The sequence below is a fragment of the Salvelinus namaycush genome, chromosome 2 (genome assembly GCF_016432855.1).
Source record: "Salvelinus namaycush isolate Seneca chromosome 2, SaNama_1.0, whole genome shotgun sequence".
Lineage (NCBI taxonomy): Eukaryota > Metazoa > Chordata > Actinopteri > Salmoniformes > Salmonidae > Salvelinus > Salvelinus namaycush.
The window spans coordinates 32,677,455-32,691,544 of record NC_052308.1 but is presented as its reverse complement, the minus strand read 5'-3'; the positions used below and the strand labels follow the sequence as shown (position 1 = coordinate 32,691,544).

Below are 14,090 nucleotides of genomic sequence, written 5' to 3'. Positions count from 1 at the left end.
CCCTGTACTCTATAGAATCTACAAAATAATTATATGGTGCTGAGTTCCTCCTTCCTGTTTAGTATTCCCCCTGCTCTCTCCACAGCCCAGCACATTGCCAAGCCATGACATCACTCCCCAATCACAATGTGAGGGATCTGGCCTCTTGGGCTCCCCTTTAGAGGGGATGCTGTTGCACACTGTAGGGACTTCTCTTTCTAAACAACTCAACAGGACACACACACACATGACCTCAGCCAGCACTCACAATCCAACACGCGCACACACAAAGCAGCATTGCCCTTTCATTGGTCTATTTGCGACCATTACAGGATTACAAGATTCTGCTTCAAACCAGATTGGACCATAAACTGACTATATTAATGCTTATATTGACTGAAATGAAAAAGAATAATGAGAATAGATCAAACTTAACATGAACCAAAAATGTAACATTATTGACTATGACTGGATTTCCTAAGGCGACCTAAAGTGTTGATTTAAAAAACAGAAACTGAGACAAGTTGTTGCTCACCTGATCGGTAGCGGTCATCCCTGGTCCCTCCACTGCGGTGCGGTCGCCGAGAACGACGATCACGGTAGCGTGAAGAGGAGCTGGGTGGAGGAGCCTGGGTGTGAGCATTGGCATGGGTGGAGCCAGAGGCGTTGCTAGGACCAGGAGCCTGGGCATCATAGGCAGGGGGGGGGGCTTCCACTGGGGAGTACAAAGTAATAAAGTAGATGACAAGGAGACAAAAAGACAGTACACAAAGTATATAGTATATACAGTGCATTCAAACCAATTCACTTTTTCCACATTTTGTTACGTTACAGCCTTATTCTAAAATGGATTTAGTCATATTTTTTCCTCTTCCTTTTTTTGCCCAGAAAATTTAAAAATACCTTATTTACATAAGTATTCAGACACTTTGCTATTAGACTCGAAATTGAGCTCAGGTGCATCACGTTTCCATTGATCATTCATGAGATGTTTCTACGACTTGATTGGAGTCCACCTGTGGTAAATTCAATTGATTGGACATTTATTTGTATTTTTCCATTTAACCTGGCAAGCCAGTTAACTTCTTTGGGGTAGGGGACACTATTTTCACGTCCGGATGAAAAGCATGCCCAGAGTAAACGGCCTGCTACAAAGCCATAAAAGCTAGAATATGCATATTATTAGTAGATTTGGATAGAAAACACGCTGAAATTTCTAAAACTGTTTGAATGATGTCTATGAGTATAACAGAACTCATCAGGCAGGCAAAAACCGGAGAAAAAATCCAACCAGGAAGTGGGGAATCTGAGGTTGGTCGATTTTCAACTCAGCTCCTATTGAAGATACAGTGGGATATTGGTAATGTTGCACTTCCTAAGGCTTCCACTAGATGTCAACAGTCATTAGAACCTTGTCTGATGCCTGTACTGTTTAGTGGGGCCAAAGGAGAGAGGAATGAGTCAGGTCTGCCATGACCTGAACATGCTCTGACCATGCGCGTTCACGTGAGAGCGAGCTCTGTTCCATCGCAATTCTGAAGACACAGGAATACTCCGGTTCGAACATTATTGAAGAAATATGTTAAAAACATCCTAAAGATTGATTCAATATTTCGTTTGTCATGTTTTTACGGACTGTAAATCTAACTTTTTTTTACTTTTCGTCCGTACTTTCTGCTGGACCTGCCCGCGCGTCGTGAGTTTGGAAAGTGTACTGAACGCTAAAACAACAAGGAGGAATTTGGACATAAATGATGGACATTATCAAACAAAACAAACATTTATTGTGGAACTGGGATTCCTGGGAGTGCATTCTGATGAAGATCATCAAAGGTAAGTGAATGTTTATATTGTTACTTCTGACTTCTGTTGACTGCATAATATGGCGGCTATATTTGTGTCTTGATTGGGCTCTTAGCGCCAACTCAGATTATTGCATGGTTTGCTTTTTTCGTAAAGCTTTTTTGAAATCTGAGCGGTTGCATTAAGGAGAAGTGCATCTAAAATTCCATGCATAACATTTGTATCTTTTAGCAATGTTTATTATGAGTATTCCTGTAAATTGATGTGGCTCTCTGCAAAATCAAAGGATGTTTTGTGACTTCTGAACGTAAGGTGCCAATGTAAACTCAGATTTTTGGATATAAATATGAACTTTACCGAACAAAACATACATGTATTGTTTAACATGAAGTCCTATGAGTGTCATCTGATGAAGATCATCAAAGGTTGGTGATTAATTTTATCTATATTTCTGCTTTTTGTGAATCCTCTCTTTGGCTGGAAAAATGGCTGTGTTATTCTGTGAATTGGCACTCACCTAACATAATCGTTTGGTTTGCTTTCGTCGTAAAGCTTTTTTGAAATCGGACAATGTGGCTGGATTTACAACAAGTTTACAACTTTATAATGGTGTAAAATACATGTATGTTTGAGGAATTTTAATTATGGGATTTCTGTTGTTTTGAATATGGCGCCATGCACTTTCACTGGCTGTTGAAGAGGTGGGACGCTAACATCTCAAGTACCCTAGAGGTTAAGAACAAATTCTTATTTACAATTACGGCTACACCGGCCAAACCCGGACGACGATGGGCCATTTGTGCGCCGACCTATGCGACTCCCACCAATCACGGCCGGTTGTGATACAGTCTGGAATCGAACCAGGGACTGTAGTGAAGCCTCTAGCACTGAGATGCAGTGCCTTAGGCTGCTGCGCCACTCGGGAGCCCCCCAAATGATTTGGAAAGGCACACACTTTTCTATATGGTTCAACAGCTGACAGCGCATGTCAGAGCAAAAACCAAGCCATGAACCTATAGAATGGTGCAGCGGTCTAAGCTACTGCATCGTAGTGCTTGAGGCATCACTACAGACCCGGATTCGATCCCAGGCTGTGTCATAGCCAGCCGTGACCGGGAGACCCATGAGGCAGCGCACAATTGGCCAAGCGTCGGCTGGATTATGGGAGGGTTTAGCTGGCCAGGATTTCCTTGTCCCATCGCGCTCTAGCAACTCCTTGTGCAGGGCGCCTGCAAGCTGACTTCGGTCACCAGCTGGACGGTGTTTCCTCCGACATATTGGTGTGACTGGCTTCCGGGTTAAGCGAACAGTGTGTCAAGAAGCAGTGCGGCTTGGTAGGGTCGTGTTTCGGAGGATGCATGGCTCTCGACCTTCGCCTCACCCGAGTCCGTAGGTGAGTTGCAGCGATGGGACAAGACTGTAACTACCAATTGGATATCATGAAATGGGGGAGACAAAGGGGTAAAAGTACAACAAATAAAATAATACAAATAAATAAATAAAACAAGCCATGAGGTCGAATTGTCCGTAGAGCTCCAAGACAGGATTGTGTAAAGGCACAGATCTGGGGAAGGGTACCAAAACATGTCTGCAGCATTGAAGGTCCCCAAAAACACAGTGGCCTCCATCATTCTTAAATGGAAGAAGTTTGGAACCATCAAGACTCTTCCTATAGCTGGCCGCCCGGCCAAACTGAGCAATCGGGAGGCCCATGGCTTGGTTTTTGCTCTGACATGCACTGTCAACTGTGGGACCTTATATAGACAGGTGTGTGCCTTTCCAAATCATGTCCAATCAATTCAATTTAACACAGGTGGACTCCAATCAAGTCGTAGAAACATCTCAAGGATGATCAATGGAAACAGGATGCACATGTGCTCAATTTCGAGTCTAATAGCAAAGGGTCTGAATACTTATGTAAATAAGGTGTTTGGTCAGGGAGGTGACCAAGAATGTGATGGTCACTCTGACAGAGCTCCAGAGTTCCTCTGTGGAGATGGAAGAACCTTCCAGAAGGACAACCATCTCTGTAGCCCTCCACCAATCAGGCCTTTATGGTAAAGTGGCCAGACGAAAGCCACTCCTCAGTAAAAGGCACATGACAGCCCACTTGGAGTTTGCCAAAAGGCACCTTAAGGACTCTCAGACCATGAGAAACAAGATTCTCTGGTCTGATGAAACCAAAATGTTACTCTTTGGCCTGAATGCCAAGCGTCACGTCTAGAGGAAACCAGGCACCGCTCATCACCTGGCCAATACCATCTAATACCAATACCATTCCCCCTTGGGTTGTGCCGTGGCGGAGATCTTTGTGGGCTATACTCGGTCTTGTCTCAGGATGGTAAGTTGGTGGTATCCCTCTAGTGGCATCCCTCTAGAAGATATCCCTCTAGTGGTGTGGGGGCTGTGCTTTGGCAAAGTGGGTGGGGTTATATCCTGTCTGTTTGGGGCCACAGTGTCTCCCGACCCCTCCTGTCTCAGCTTCCAGTATTTATGCTGCAGTAGTTTATGTGTCGGGGGGCTAGGGTTAGTCTGTTATATCTGGAGTATTTATCCTGTCTTATCCGGTGTCCTGTGTAAATTTAAGTATGCTCTCTCTAATTCTCTCTCTCTTTCTCTCTCAGAGGACCTGAGCCCGAGGACCATGCCTCAGGACTACCTGGCCTGTTGACTCTTTGCTGTCCCCAGTCCACCTGGCAGTGCTGCTGCTCCAGTTTCAACTGTTCTGCCAGCGGCTATGGAACCCTGACCTGTTCACCGGACGTGCTACCTGTCCCAGACCTGCTGTTTTCAACTCTCTAGAGACAGCAGGAGCGGTAGAGATACTCTGAATGATTGGCTATGAAAAGCCAACTGACATTTACTCCTGAGGTGCAGACCTGTTGCACCCTCGACAACCACTGTGATTATTATTATTTGACCCTGCTGGTCATCTATGAACATTTGAACATCTTGGCCATGTTCTGTTATAATCTCCACCCGCCACAGCCAGAAGACGACTGGCCACCCAGTTTCTTCCTAGGTTCTGGCCTTTCTAGGCAGTTTTTCCTAGGCACCGTGCTTCTACACCTGCATTGCTTGCTGTTTGGGGTTTCAGGCTGGGTTTCTGTACAGCACTTTGTGACATCAGCTGATGTAAGAAGGGCTATATAAATACATTTGATTGATTTGATTGATTGATCGATCCTTACAGTGAAGCATGGCAGCATCATGTTGTGGGGATGTTTTTCAGCGGCAGGGACTGGGAGACTAGTCAGGATCAAGTGAAAGATGAACGGAGCAAAGTACAGAGAGATCATTGACAAAAACATGCTCCAGAGCGCTCAGGACCTCAGGCTGGGGACAAAGGTTCACCTTCCAACAGGACAGCGACTCTAAGCACACAGCCAAGACAGCGCAGGAGTGGCTTCGGGACAAGTCTCTGAATGTCCTTGAGTGGCCCAGCAAGAGCCCGGACTTGAACCCGATCGAACATCTCTGGAGAGACATGAAAATAGCTGTACAGCGACGCACCCCATCCAACCTAAGAGCTTGAGAGGATCTGCAGAGAAGAATAAGAGAAACTCCCCAAATAGAGGTGTGCCATGTTAACGTGATATTTCTTTTTTTCCCATACATACATACAAAAATGTATAAAAACCTGTTTTTCCTTTGTCATTATGGGGTATTGTGTGTAGATATATGAGGGAAAAAACAACTAAAGAGTAAAGCGCTGTCGCTCTGTCATTTTCATGGATACAAACATAAAAAAGGGTTCAGAACTCTCTAGGCTTCCACTTCTTCCCTCTCCTTCTAAGGCCCTTGGGATATGACCCTTGACCTGACCTCTAAATGACTTAATCCTCACACGATGAAGAGAATATTGCTGCCTCTCAAATAGAGATTCATAATCACAATCTTCAACTCACAATCTTACAAAATGTCATTAGGATCTGCATGTGCTTTTACAACATACTGCATTTTCATCAAAATGTTAAAGATGTTTCTAAAAGGGTTCCGTCTAACCATAATAGAACATCATGACTAGGGTTATTTTGTAAAGGGACAGAACATTGTAAACAAGGGAGCAGCTTTGCTCATCGCCGAAAAATGCTGTCTGAAATTGTTCATATTTACAGACAATCAACCCATAAAGGAAGTGAGCGAATAAAGAGGGAAGTGGAGAGGATAATGCGCCTATCAGAGTCCAAAAATGTGTATTGGTACGCACAGCAGTGTTCTGGAATATTGGACCGTTGGCTTTTATGCATTTCAAATTCTCAGCGCGGCTCAAGCAATTTATCCAACTGTCACCCCCATTCAAATGAATAGAAGTACGCAGAGCCGTGCTGGTTGGGAATTATTGGGAGGTGTGCAGTGTTGGGCTGTGCGTCGGTGGTCTCAGAGCCGCGTAACTATGTCACAATGGGCCACTGGAATATCGTGTCTCTGCATCCGTGGACTGGAGGTGTCTGGAAACACTTTAGTGACCGGTACTACCACTGTGAGGCAGCAGTGAGCACCAAGCAGATTTGACTATGTTTCTTCATCTTCATAATGGAGGAGAGAAAAAAATCCTCATTACGAATTATGTAAATAACCTCAAATCAAACAAAAACAGTAATTGAATATTGAAGGTATGTTCTCATAGGCCTGAGTGGCATTATGGGGAGATGTTGTATCCAGGATAAGGTCAATCAAATCACAGTTTATTGATCGTGTACACAGTTTAGCAGATGTTATAGCGGGTGCAGCGAAATGCTTGTTTGTTTCTTACCTGGTGTATGAATAAAGAAGGGAAGCAGAAGTTTTGTCCTTTTCTTCTCATATCCCTTCTGTGTGATGTCACCTGAGAAAGAAGAGAACATTGGTCACTGATGTGATCAAACAGACATACAACATACACAAATACTAATTCAGCAGGCAGTACATATACATAGGCTACTGTCTGCATCAAACCTACAGTGGTCAAATAGACTCAGTTGAACAAAAATGAGCAGTGTGTTCTTTGTGTAAAGAGCAAGTGCTATTTATTCATTTTGTTAACTTATTCCTCAGAAAAGTTACTGTAGTACACACACAGAGGCAGAAACAAACACAATGTCCAACTTTGATGAAGAAATACTAGATATTCTGACCAAACAGTTTAAGGATTACAGAGTAAGTGGTTTTCTTTTCATGTCTGAAATCTTCATATCTCAGAATCTGTTTGGGGGAAATATCTACAATGATACTTTGATGGCAATTTTTTTTACACTCTTTTTTTGCCTCCTCTCTGTGGATTACATAGGAATAATTCCAATGCCAATGTTATTATGTAAGAAATTTGTTATCAGTATTTTCGAATGGCACCGGACCACCCATACAACCCATACACCCTGAAAGTAATGCAAAAAGGCAAACGGGGCTAGAAACATAATTGAACTGACTGTAGTTGGATTCCCAACTCCCACATCAGACCTTAGCAACCCTGGTAATAACCCTCTATCCTAAACAAGGTGTGGTGTATTACCTGTTCAAACACAGGCCTTTTATAAGTCACTCCCATTTGAGACAGAGAGCGCGAGTGTGAGAGAGCGAGAGTGTGAGAGAGAGAGAGAGAGAGGGAGGGAGAGAGAGAGAGGGATGAGAGGGAGGGAGAGAGAGAGAGAGAGGGTCGAGAGGGAGGGAGAGAGAGAGAGAGGGTCGAGAGGGAGGGAGAGAGAGAGAGAGGGACAGAGAGGGAGAGAGAGAGGGACAGAGAGGGAGAGAGAGAGAGAGAGAGAGAGAGAGAGAGAGAGAGAGAGAGAGAGAGAGAGAGAGAGAGAGAGAGAGAGAGACGAGAGAGAGAGAGACGAGAGATAGAGGGATGAGAGGGAGAGAAAGAGAGAGAGAGACGAGAGGGAGAGAAAGAGAGAGAGGGACGAGAGAGAGAGAGACGAGAGAGAGAGAGGAACGAGAGGGAGAGAAAGAGAGAGAGAGGGACGAGAGGGAGGGAGAGGGATTAAGCAAATTAAAGAAGGAATGAAAAGAGGGAGAAGGAAAGACAACAGAGATGACCAGAAAACAGTGATAGATTAAAGTAGCTAGCTACTAGTGTCAAGTGCTTAGCGGAAGTGCTCTGGCAGAGAGAAGGACGGATGGAAAGACATGTGAGCTGGATGATGAAAGTGTTGGTGTGACTCCAGTGACAGGATGAAAGGAGGAAGTGGAGGAAGAGAGTGAACTAAGTATGGAGACACATGGATGCCAGAGCAGGATGGGATGAATCAGAGATATACACAGAGAATGAGGGGGAGGAGAGAGGAGGAGAAGAGAGGAGAAATAAGATAGAGGAATAATATGGAGGAGGAGAAAGAGACAGGGGGGAGAAGAGAAGAGTTAGGGGAGGAAAGGAGGGGTACACAAAGATGGATGAGTGCTGAGTTGGTGTGATGGCAGGTCATAGTGAGCTTATCTATTGTGTCTCAGTCAGCTCTCTACTTTCTCTCTTTTTCTCACTCTCTCTCCCTCTTCTCTTTCACCCGACCTAGCTATCTGCCTGAGAATCTGGCCTTGAAGCAGAGCAGTCTCTCTGCCAACTGCCTCTGTAAGCACTGCTGGATACAACATCTCCCCATAATGCCACTCAGGCCTATGAGAACATACCTTCAATATTCAACTACTACTACACACACACACACACACACACACACACCCACACACACACACACACAATCCATCTGGAATGCATTCACCTCGCTATCACCCCTGGTGAACACAGATGATAAATATGTCCTCCCTCAAGCCCCCTGTCCTACCTACCCCCTCTCCCTGAACCATGGGAGCCAGCCAGGCACTGTCTGACCCCTACTGGGCCCACCACTGTGAGCAAAACATGGTCAACATTAAAACTGCTGTTATCATCATCATTATCACCACCATCATCATCATCATCTGAGCTCAGTTTGAATGAGGCCTGATAGATCTGGAGGAGAGGAGTATTAGATGCCTCATTGCAAATCTGCACCGTACACCCCAATCTCACCACTTCACATAAGGTCTGCCTACTCAAGTTGCAGCATAGGGGGCCAAAGTCCAGTCAAACAGAAAGCCACTACTCTAGCTGGGACTAAGACAGCTGTCAGGGTGAATGGAACTACACATTTATTCTAACAAGTAAACCAAAGCAGCAACAGTCCAAGGGCCTCTCTAGCAAACACAGAGGAACGCTTAAGGAATTAACAGCTGTTGAACGAACCCCTGACTGCCCTGCCTCCAATTCAACTCAGTCCAACTTGGTCCGTTATTGAAACATTATATCACAGGTGCTGCTGAGTCTGAGATAACGTTCCAAAAACGGATAGATAATGAACAATGGTTTCCTGTGTCTGATGCTTCACCCAATCAGAACGGGTGATCTGTTTATCTGAGGCCAGAGATGAGATTCCTCCTGGGTCGTATCATCTGGGAAAGCTCTCAGTGGGCAGCGAACCAAAACCCAGATTACAAATTAGAGGCCTGGCTGGAGACACACACAGGCAGGAAAAGCCAAGGTGAGGTTTAGATGTTCCAGTTGTGCTAGTCACCTTCTATAGGGATTCTATAGGACTAAAGCGATTAGAGGAGGGTTTCCCCCTGAAAAGACAGTATGCAAACACTCTACATAATGTACACACACGATGTACACATATGTTTGGACTCATCCACAAGATCATTTCGGACGCAGATACCGATTCACGCTCACACCCACTCAGATTGTCACATCGCCCACAGTTAAATAAATAATTACTATCCCCATTGGGCATGGAGTCAAGGACAGTTTGTTGTTAACGCAACTCCCCAGTGCTGTGGGTCACAGCATACACGAGATACAGCGGCATCATACAAAACACACTGTCTGTTCATGTTAGCAGGATAGTTAATATAATAATAATATAAATAATATACAGTATCAGTCAAAAGTTTGGACACACCTACTCATTCCAGGGTTTTTCTTTATTTTGACTATTTTCTGTAACCAGATGGGATGGCGTGACAACATCATGAAGCTGGTTGAGAGAATGCCAAGCGTGTGCAAAGCTGTCATCAAGGCAAAGGATGGCTACTTTGAAGAATCTATAATATTAAATATATTTGTTTAACACTTTTTTTTACTACATGATTCCATATGTATTATTCCATAGTTTTGATGTCTTCACTATTATTCTACAATGTAGAAAATAGTAAAAAATAAAGAAAAACCCTTGAATGAGTAGGTGTGTCCAAACTTTTGTAAGCCACTTAGATTATTTTATCCAAAGTGACTTACAGTCATGTGTGCATACATTTTACGTATGTACGGGTGGTCCCGGGATTCGAACACATCTCAATGATGTACTACCTGATCTACAGAGGACCACACTGAGCTACAGAGGACCACACTGAGCTACAGAGGACCACACTGAGCTACAGAGGACCACACTGATCTACAGAGGACCACACTGAGCTACAGAGGACCACACTGATCTACAGAGGACCACACTGAGCTACAGAGGACCACACTGAGCTACAGAGGACCACACTGATCTACAGAGGACCACACTGATCTACAGAGGACCACACTGAGCTACAGAGGACCACACTGAGCTACAGGACTATTCAGTATTTACTCCTTACTGAATACACTCATAGACTCAGAAACAGAGTTAGGCTTTTTTTATGAAGACAAGGATGGGAACAAGCTAACACTACCATAAGTAATGCATGAACAGTACAGTTGGCCTGGCTTACTCACACAACTTATTTTTAGCTCATGTGAGCAGACTGTTCCACTGAAAAGGGAAGAGGGTTGTGGACGCGGGAGGGGCGACTGGGGAAAACAGTTCTCAAAGTAAACACTATTCCATCTGGGAGATTTCAGATTGATCTCTTTATTTTCTTGATGGCGCCAAAAAAAGCTACATGCCTACAACACCAGCTCTAGTTGAGCTTTTCCATTCACTGGAGTGTACCACTAAGAGCCAAACCCCCCTCTCTGGGTGGAGGTGGTGCAGCCCATGGGGGAAGCGCAGGTGGATGGGGTTGGATATGGTCATAGATGCAGAGTAATGTTAAAAGGGATGTACAATAGCCTTATATCAGCCTGTTCCGGATGAATGTGTGATCTCGCTCTCTGTAGCTGATCTCAGTCAGACCTATAAACAGGTTAACATTCACAAGGCCGCAGGGCCAGATGGATTATGAGGACACGTACTCAGAGCATGCGCTGACCAGCTGGCAGGTGTCTTCACTCACATGTTCAACCTATCCCTGACCAGGTCTGTCATACCAACTTGTTTCAAGTAGACCACCATAGTCCCCGTGCCCAAGAATGCCAAGGTAACCGGCCTAAATGACTATCACCCCATAGCACTCACATCTATAGCCATGAAATGTTTTGAAAGGCTGGTCATGGCTCACATCAACACCATCATCCCAGACACCCTGGAGCCACTCCAATTCGCATAGAGCCCCAACAGATCCAAAGATGACACAATCTTTATTCCACACTGCCCTCTCCCAGCTGGGCAAAAGGAATACCTATGTAATAATGCTGTTCATTGACTACAGCTCAGCATTCAACACCATAGTCCCCTCTAAGCTAATCACCAAGCTCAGGACCCTGGGACTGACCACATCCCTCTGCAACTGGATCCTGGATTTCCTGATGATGGGGCTGTAGTGGAGCGTGTCGAGAGCTTCAAGTTCCTTGGTGTCCACATCACTAAGGAATTAACATGGTCCACACACACCCAGAGGGCACGACAGGAGGCGCTACAGAGGGTGGTAAGTACATCACTGGAGCTGAGCTCCCTGCCATCCAGGACCTCTATACCAGGCGGTGTCAGAAGAAGGCCCCAAAAATTGTCCAAGACTCCAGCCACCTAAGCCAAACCTGGTCAAGAACTACAGGAAACGTATGATCTCTGTAATTGCAAACAAAGGTTTCTGTACCAAATATTAAGTTCTGCTTTTCTGATGTATCAAATACTTATGTCATGCAATAAAATGCAAATTAATAACTTAAAAATCATACAATGTGATTTTCTGGATTTTTGTTTTAGATTCCGTCTCTCACAGTTGAAGTGTACCTATGATAAAAATTACAGACCTCTACATGCTTTGTAAGTAGGAAAACCTGCAAAATCGGCAGTGTATCAAATACTTGTTCTCCCCACTGTATGTAGATAGCCACCTCAGTTACCTCGTACCCCTGCACATCGACCCGGTACTGGTACTCCCTGTATATAGCCATGTTACTTTTACTCGTTATTGTTATTTGTTGTTCCCTGTGTATGTATTCCTTGTGTCACTATTTACATACACTACGTACAAAAGTTTTGGGTCACTTAGAAATGTCCTTGTTTTTGAAAGAAAAGCAATTTTTTTGTCCATTAAAATAACAGAAAATTGATTAGAAATAAAATGTAGACATTGTTAATGTTGTAAATGATTATTGCAGCTTTTTTTATGGAATATCTACATAGGCGTACAAAGGCCCATTATCAGCAACCATCACTACTGCATTCCAATGGTACAAAAGGCTAATTGATCATTAGAAAATCCTTTGGCAATTATGTTAGCAGAGCTGAAAACTGTTGTCCTGATTAAAGAAGCAATAAAACTGGCCTTCTTTATACTAGTAGAGTATGTAGAGCATCAGCATTTGTGGGTTCGATCACGGGCTCAAAATGGCTAGAAACAAAGACCTTTCTTCTGAAACTCATCAGTCTATTCTTGTTCTGAGAAATTAAGGCTATTCCATGTGACAAATTGCAAAGAAACTGAAGATCTCGTACAACGCCTCTTCACTGTTGACGTTGAGACTGGTGTTTTGCGGGTACTATTTAATGAAGCTGCCAGTTGAGGACTTGTGAGGCGTCTGTTTCTCAAACTAGACACTAATGTACTTGTCCTCTTGCTCAGTTGTGCACCGGGGCCTCCCACTCCTCTTTATATTCTGGTTAGAGCCAGTTTGCGCTGTTCTGTGAAGGGAGTAGTACACAGCATAGGGTTTTCTAATGATCATTTAGCCTTTTAAAATGATAAACTTGGATTAGCTAACACAACGTGCCATTGGAACACAGGAGTGATGGTTGCTGATAATGGGCCTCTGCACACCTATGTAGATATTCCATAAAAAATCTGCTGTTTCCAGCTACAATAGTCATTTACAACATTAACAATGTCTACACTGTATTTCTGACCAATTTGATGTTATTTTAATGGACAATTTTTTTTGCTTTTCTTTCAAAAACAAGGACATTTCATTCAAGGGTTTTTCTTTATTTTTACTATTTTCTACATTTTCAACAAATTATATGACAATGTTGATAACTGTTTGGTTTGTTATCAAAAATCTAAAGTGTTTGTTTGTAGAGTGAATCAATTGGTTTCAGAATAGTAGCTCCTGCTTGTGACCGGACAATATCTCAGCAGTGAGAAGATCATAGCATGCCTATATAGTTTGGCGGCCTCCAGAGGAAGGAAAGGTCTTATAAACCTAAAGTTGGATAATCCAAACTTGACCGTGTTAACCACCTTCTTCACATGTTTCTTAAACGTCAAGTTGGAGTTAGACATAACTTTCAGATTCTCCCCATTAACAAGAACAGCTCGTTGGGAAGAATCAATGTATTTCTTAGAGAAGTACATGCAAACAGTCTTGTCGATATTTAAACGCAGGCAAGAATTAGTCATCCATTTCAAAACATGTACCTATTAGCTTCAGTTAACTTGTTAAAGACTAGTTGTCTATTTTTGAGTGTACATACAGAACTGCATCGTCTGCATGTTAACTTGTGGGCAAGCAAGTGGGAGATCATTTAAATAGATGGCAAACAGAAGGGTGCCTAATATTGACCCTTGTGGGTCAGCAATGTTATAGTAAAGAGAGTCCAACTGAGTGTCCCCCAAACAAACCCTTTGACTTCTGTTTGTCTGATAGGAATACATCCAACTAATAACTTCAGTGGACACATTAAGGGAGGATAGTTTGGATAGGAGCACCTCATTAATCACAGTATCAAAGGCCTTTTAAAGATCCAAAAAGACCGTGCCGACTTCCCCACCTACAGTTGAAGTCGGAAGTTTACATACACTTAGGTTGGAGTCATTAAAACTCGTTTTTCAACAACTCCACACATTTCTTGTTAACAAACTATAGTTTTGGCAAGTTGGTTAGGACATCTACTTTGTGCATGACACAAGTAATTTTTCCAACAATTGTTTACAGACAGATTATTTCACTTATAATTCACTGTATCACAAGTGGGTCATAAGTTTACATACACTAAGTTGACTGTGCCTTTAAACAGCTTGGACAATTCCAGAAAATTATGTCATGGCTT

At 43.5% G+C, this 14,090-nt stretch overlaps 1 protein-coding gene across 1 annotated transcript in view; it reads right to left on the bottom strand.

The window, feature by feature from the left end:
- LOC120021282 (disco-interacting protein 2 homolog B-A-like) overlaps window positions 1-14,090 on the bottom strand; it is an 85,345-nt gene that overhangs the window by 30,701 nt on the left and 40,554 nt on the right. The window contains exons 2-3 of the mRNA XM_038964973.1: window positions 6,539-6,610; window positions 515-694 (exon numbers count right to left, since the gene is read on the bottom strand). Of these exons, the coding sequence (XP_038820901.1) occupies window positions 515-694; window positions 6,539-6,610 (252 nt within the window). The remainder of the gene's footprint in view (window positions 1-514; window positions 695-6,538; window positions 6,611-14,090) is intronic.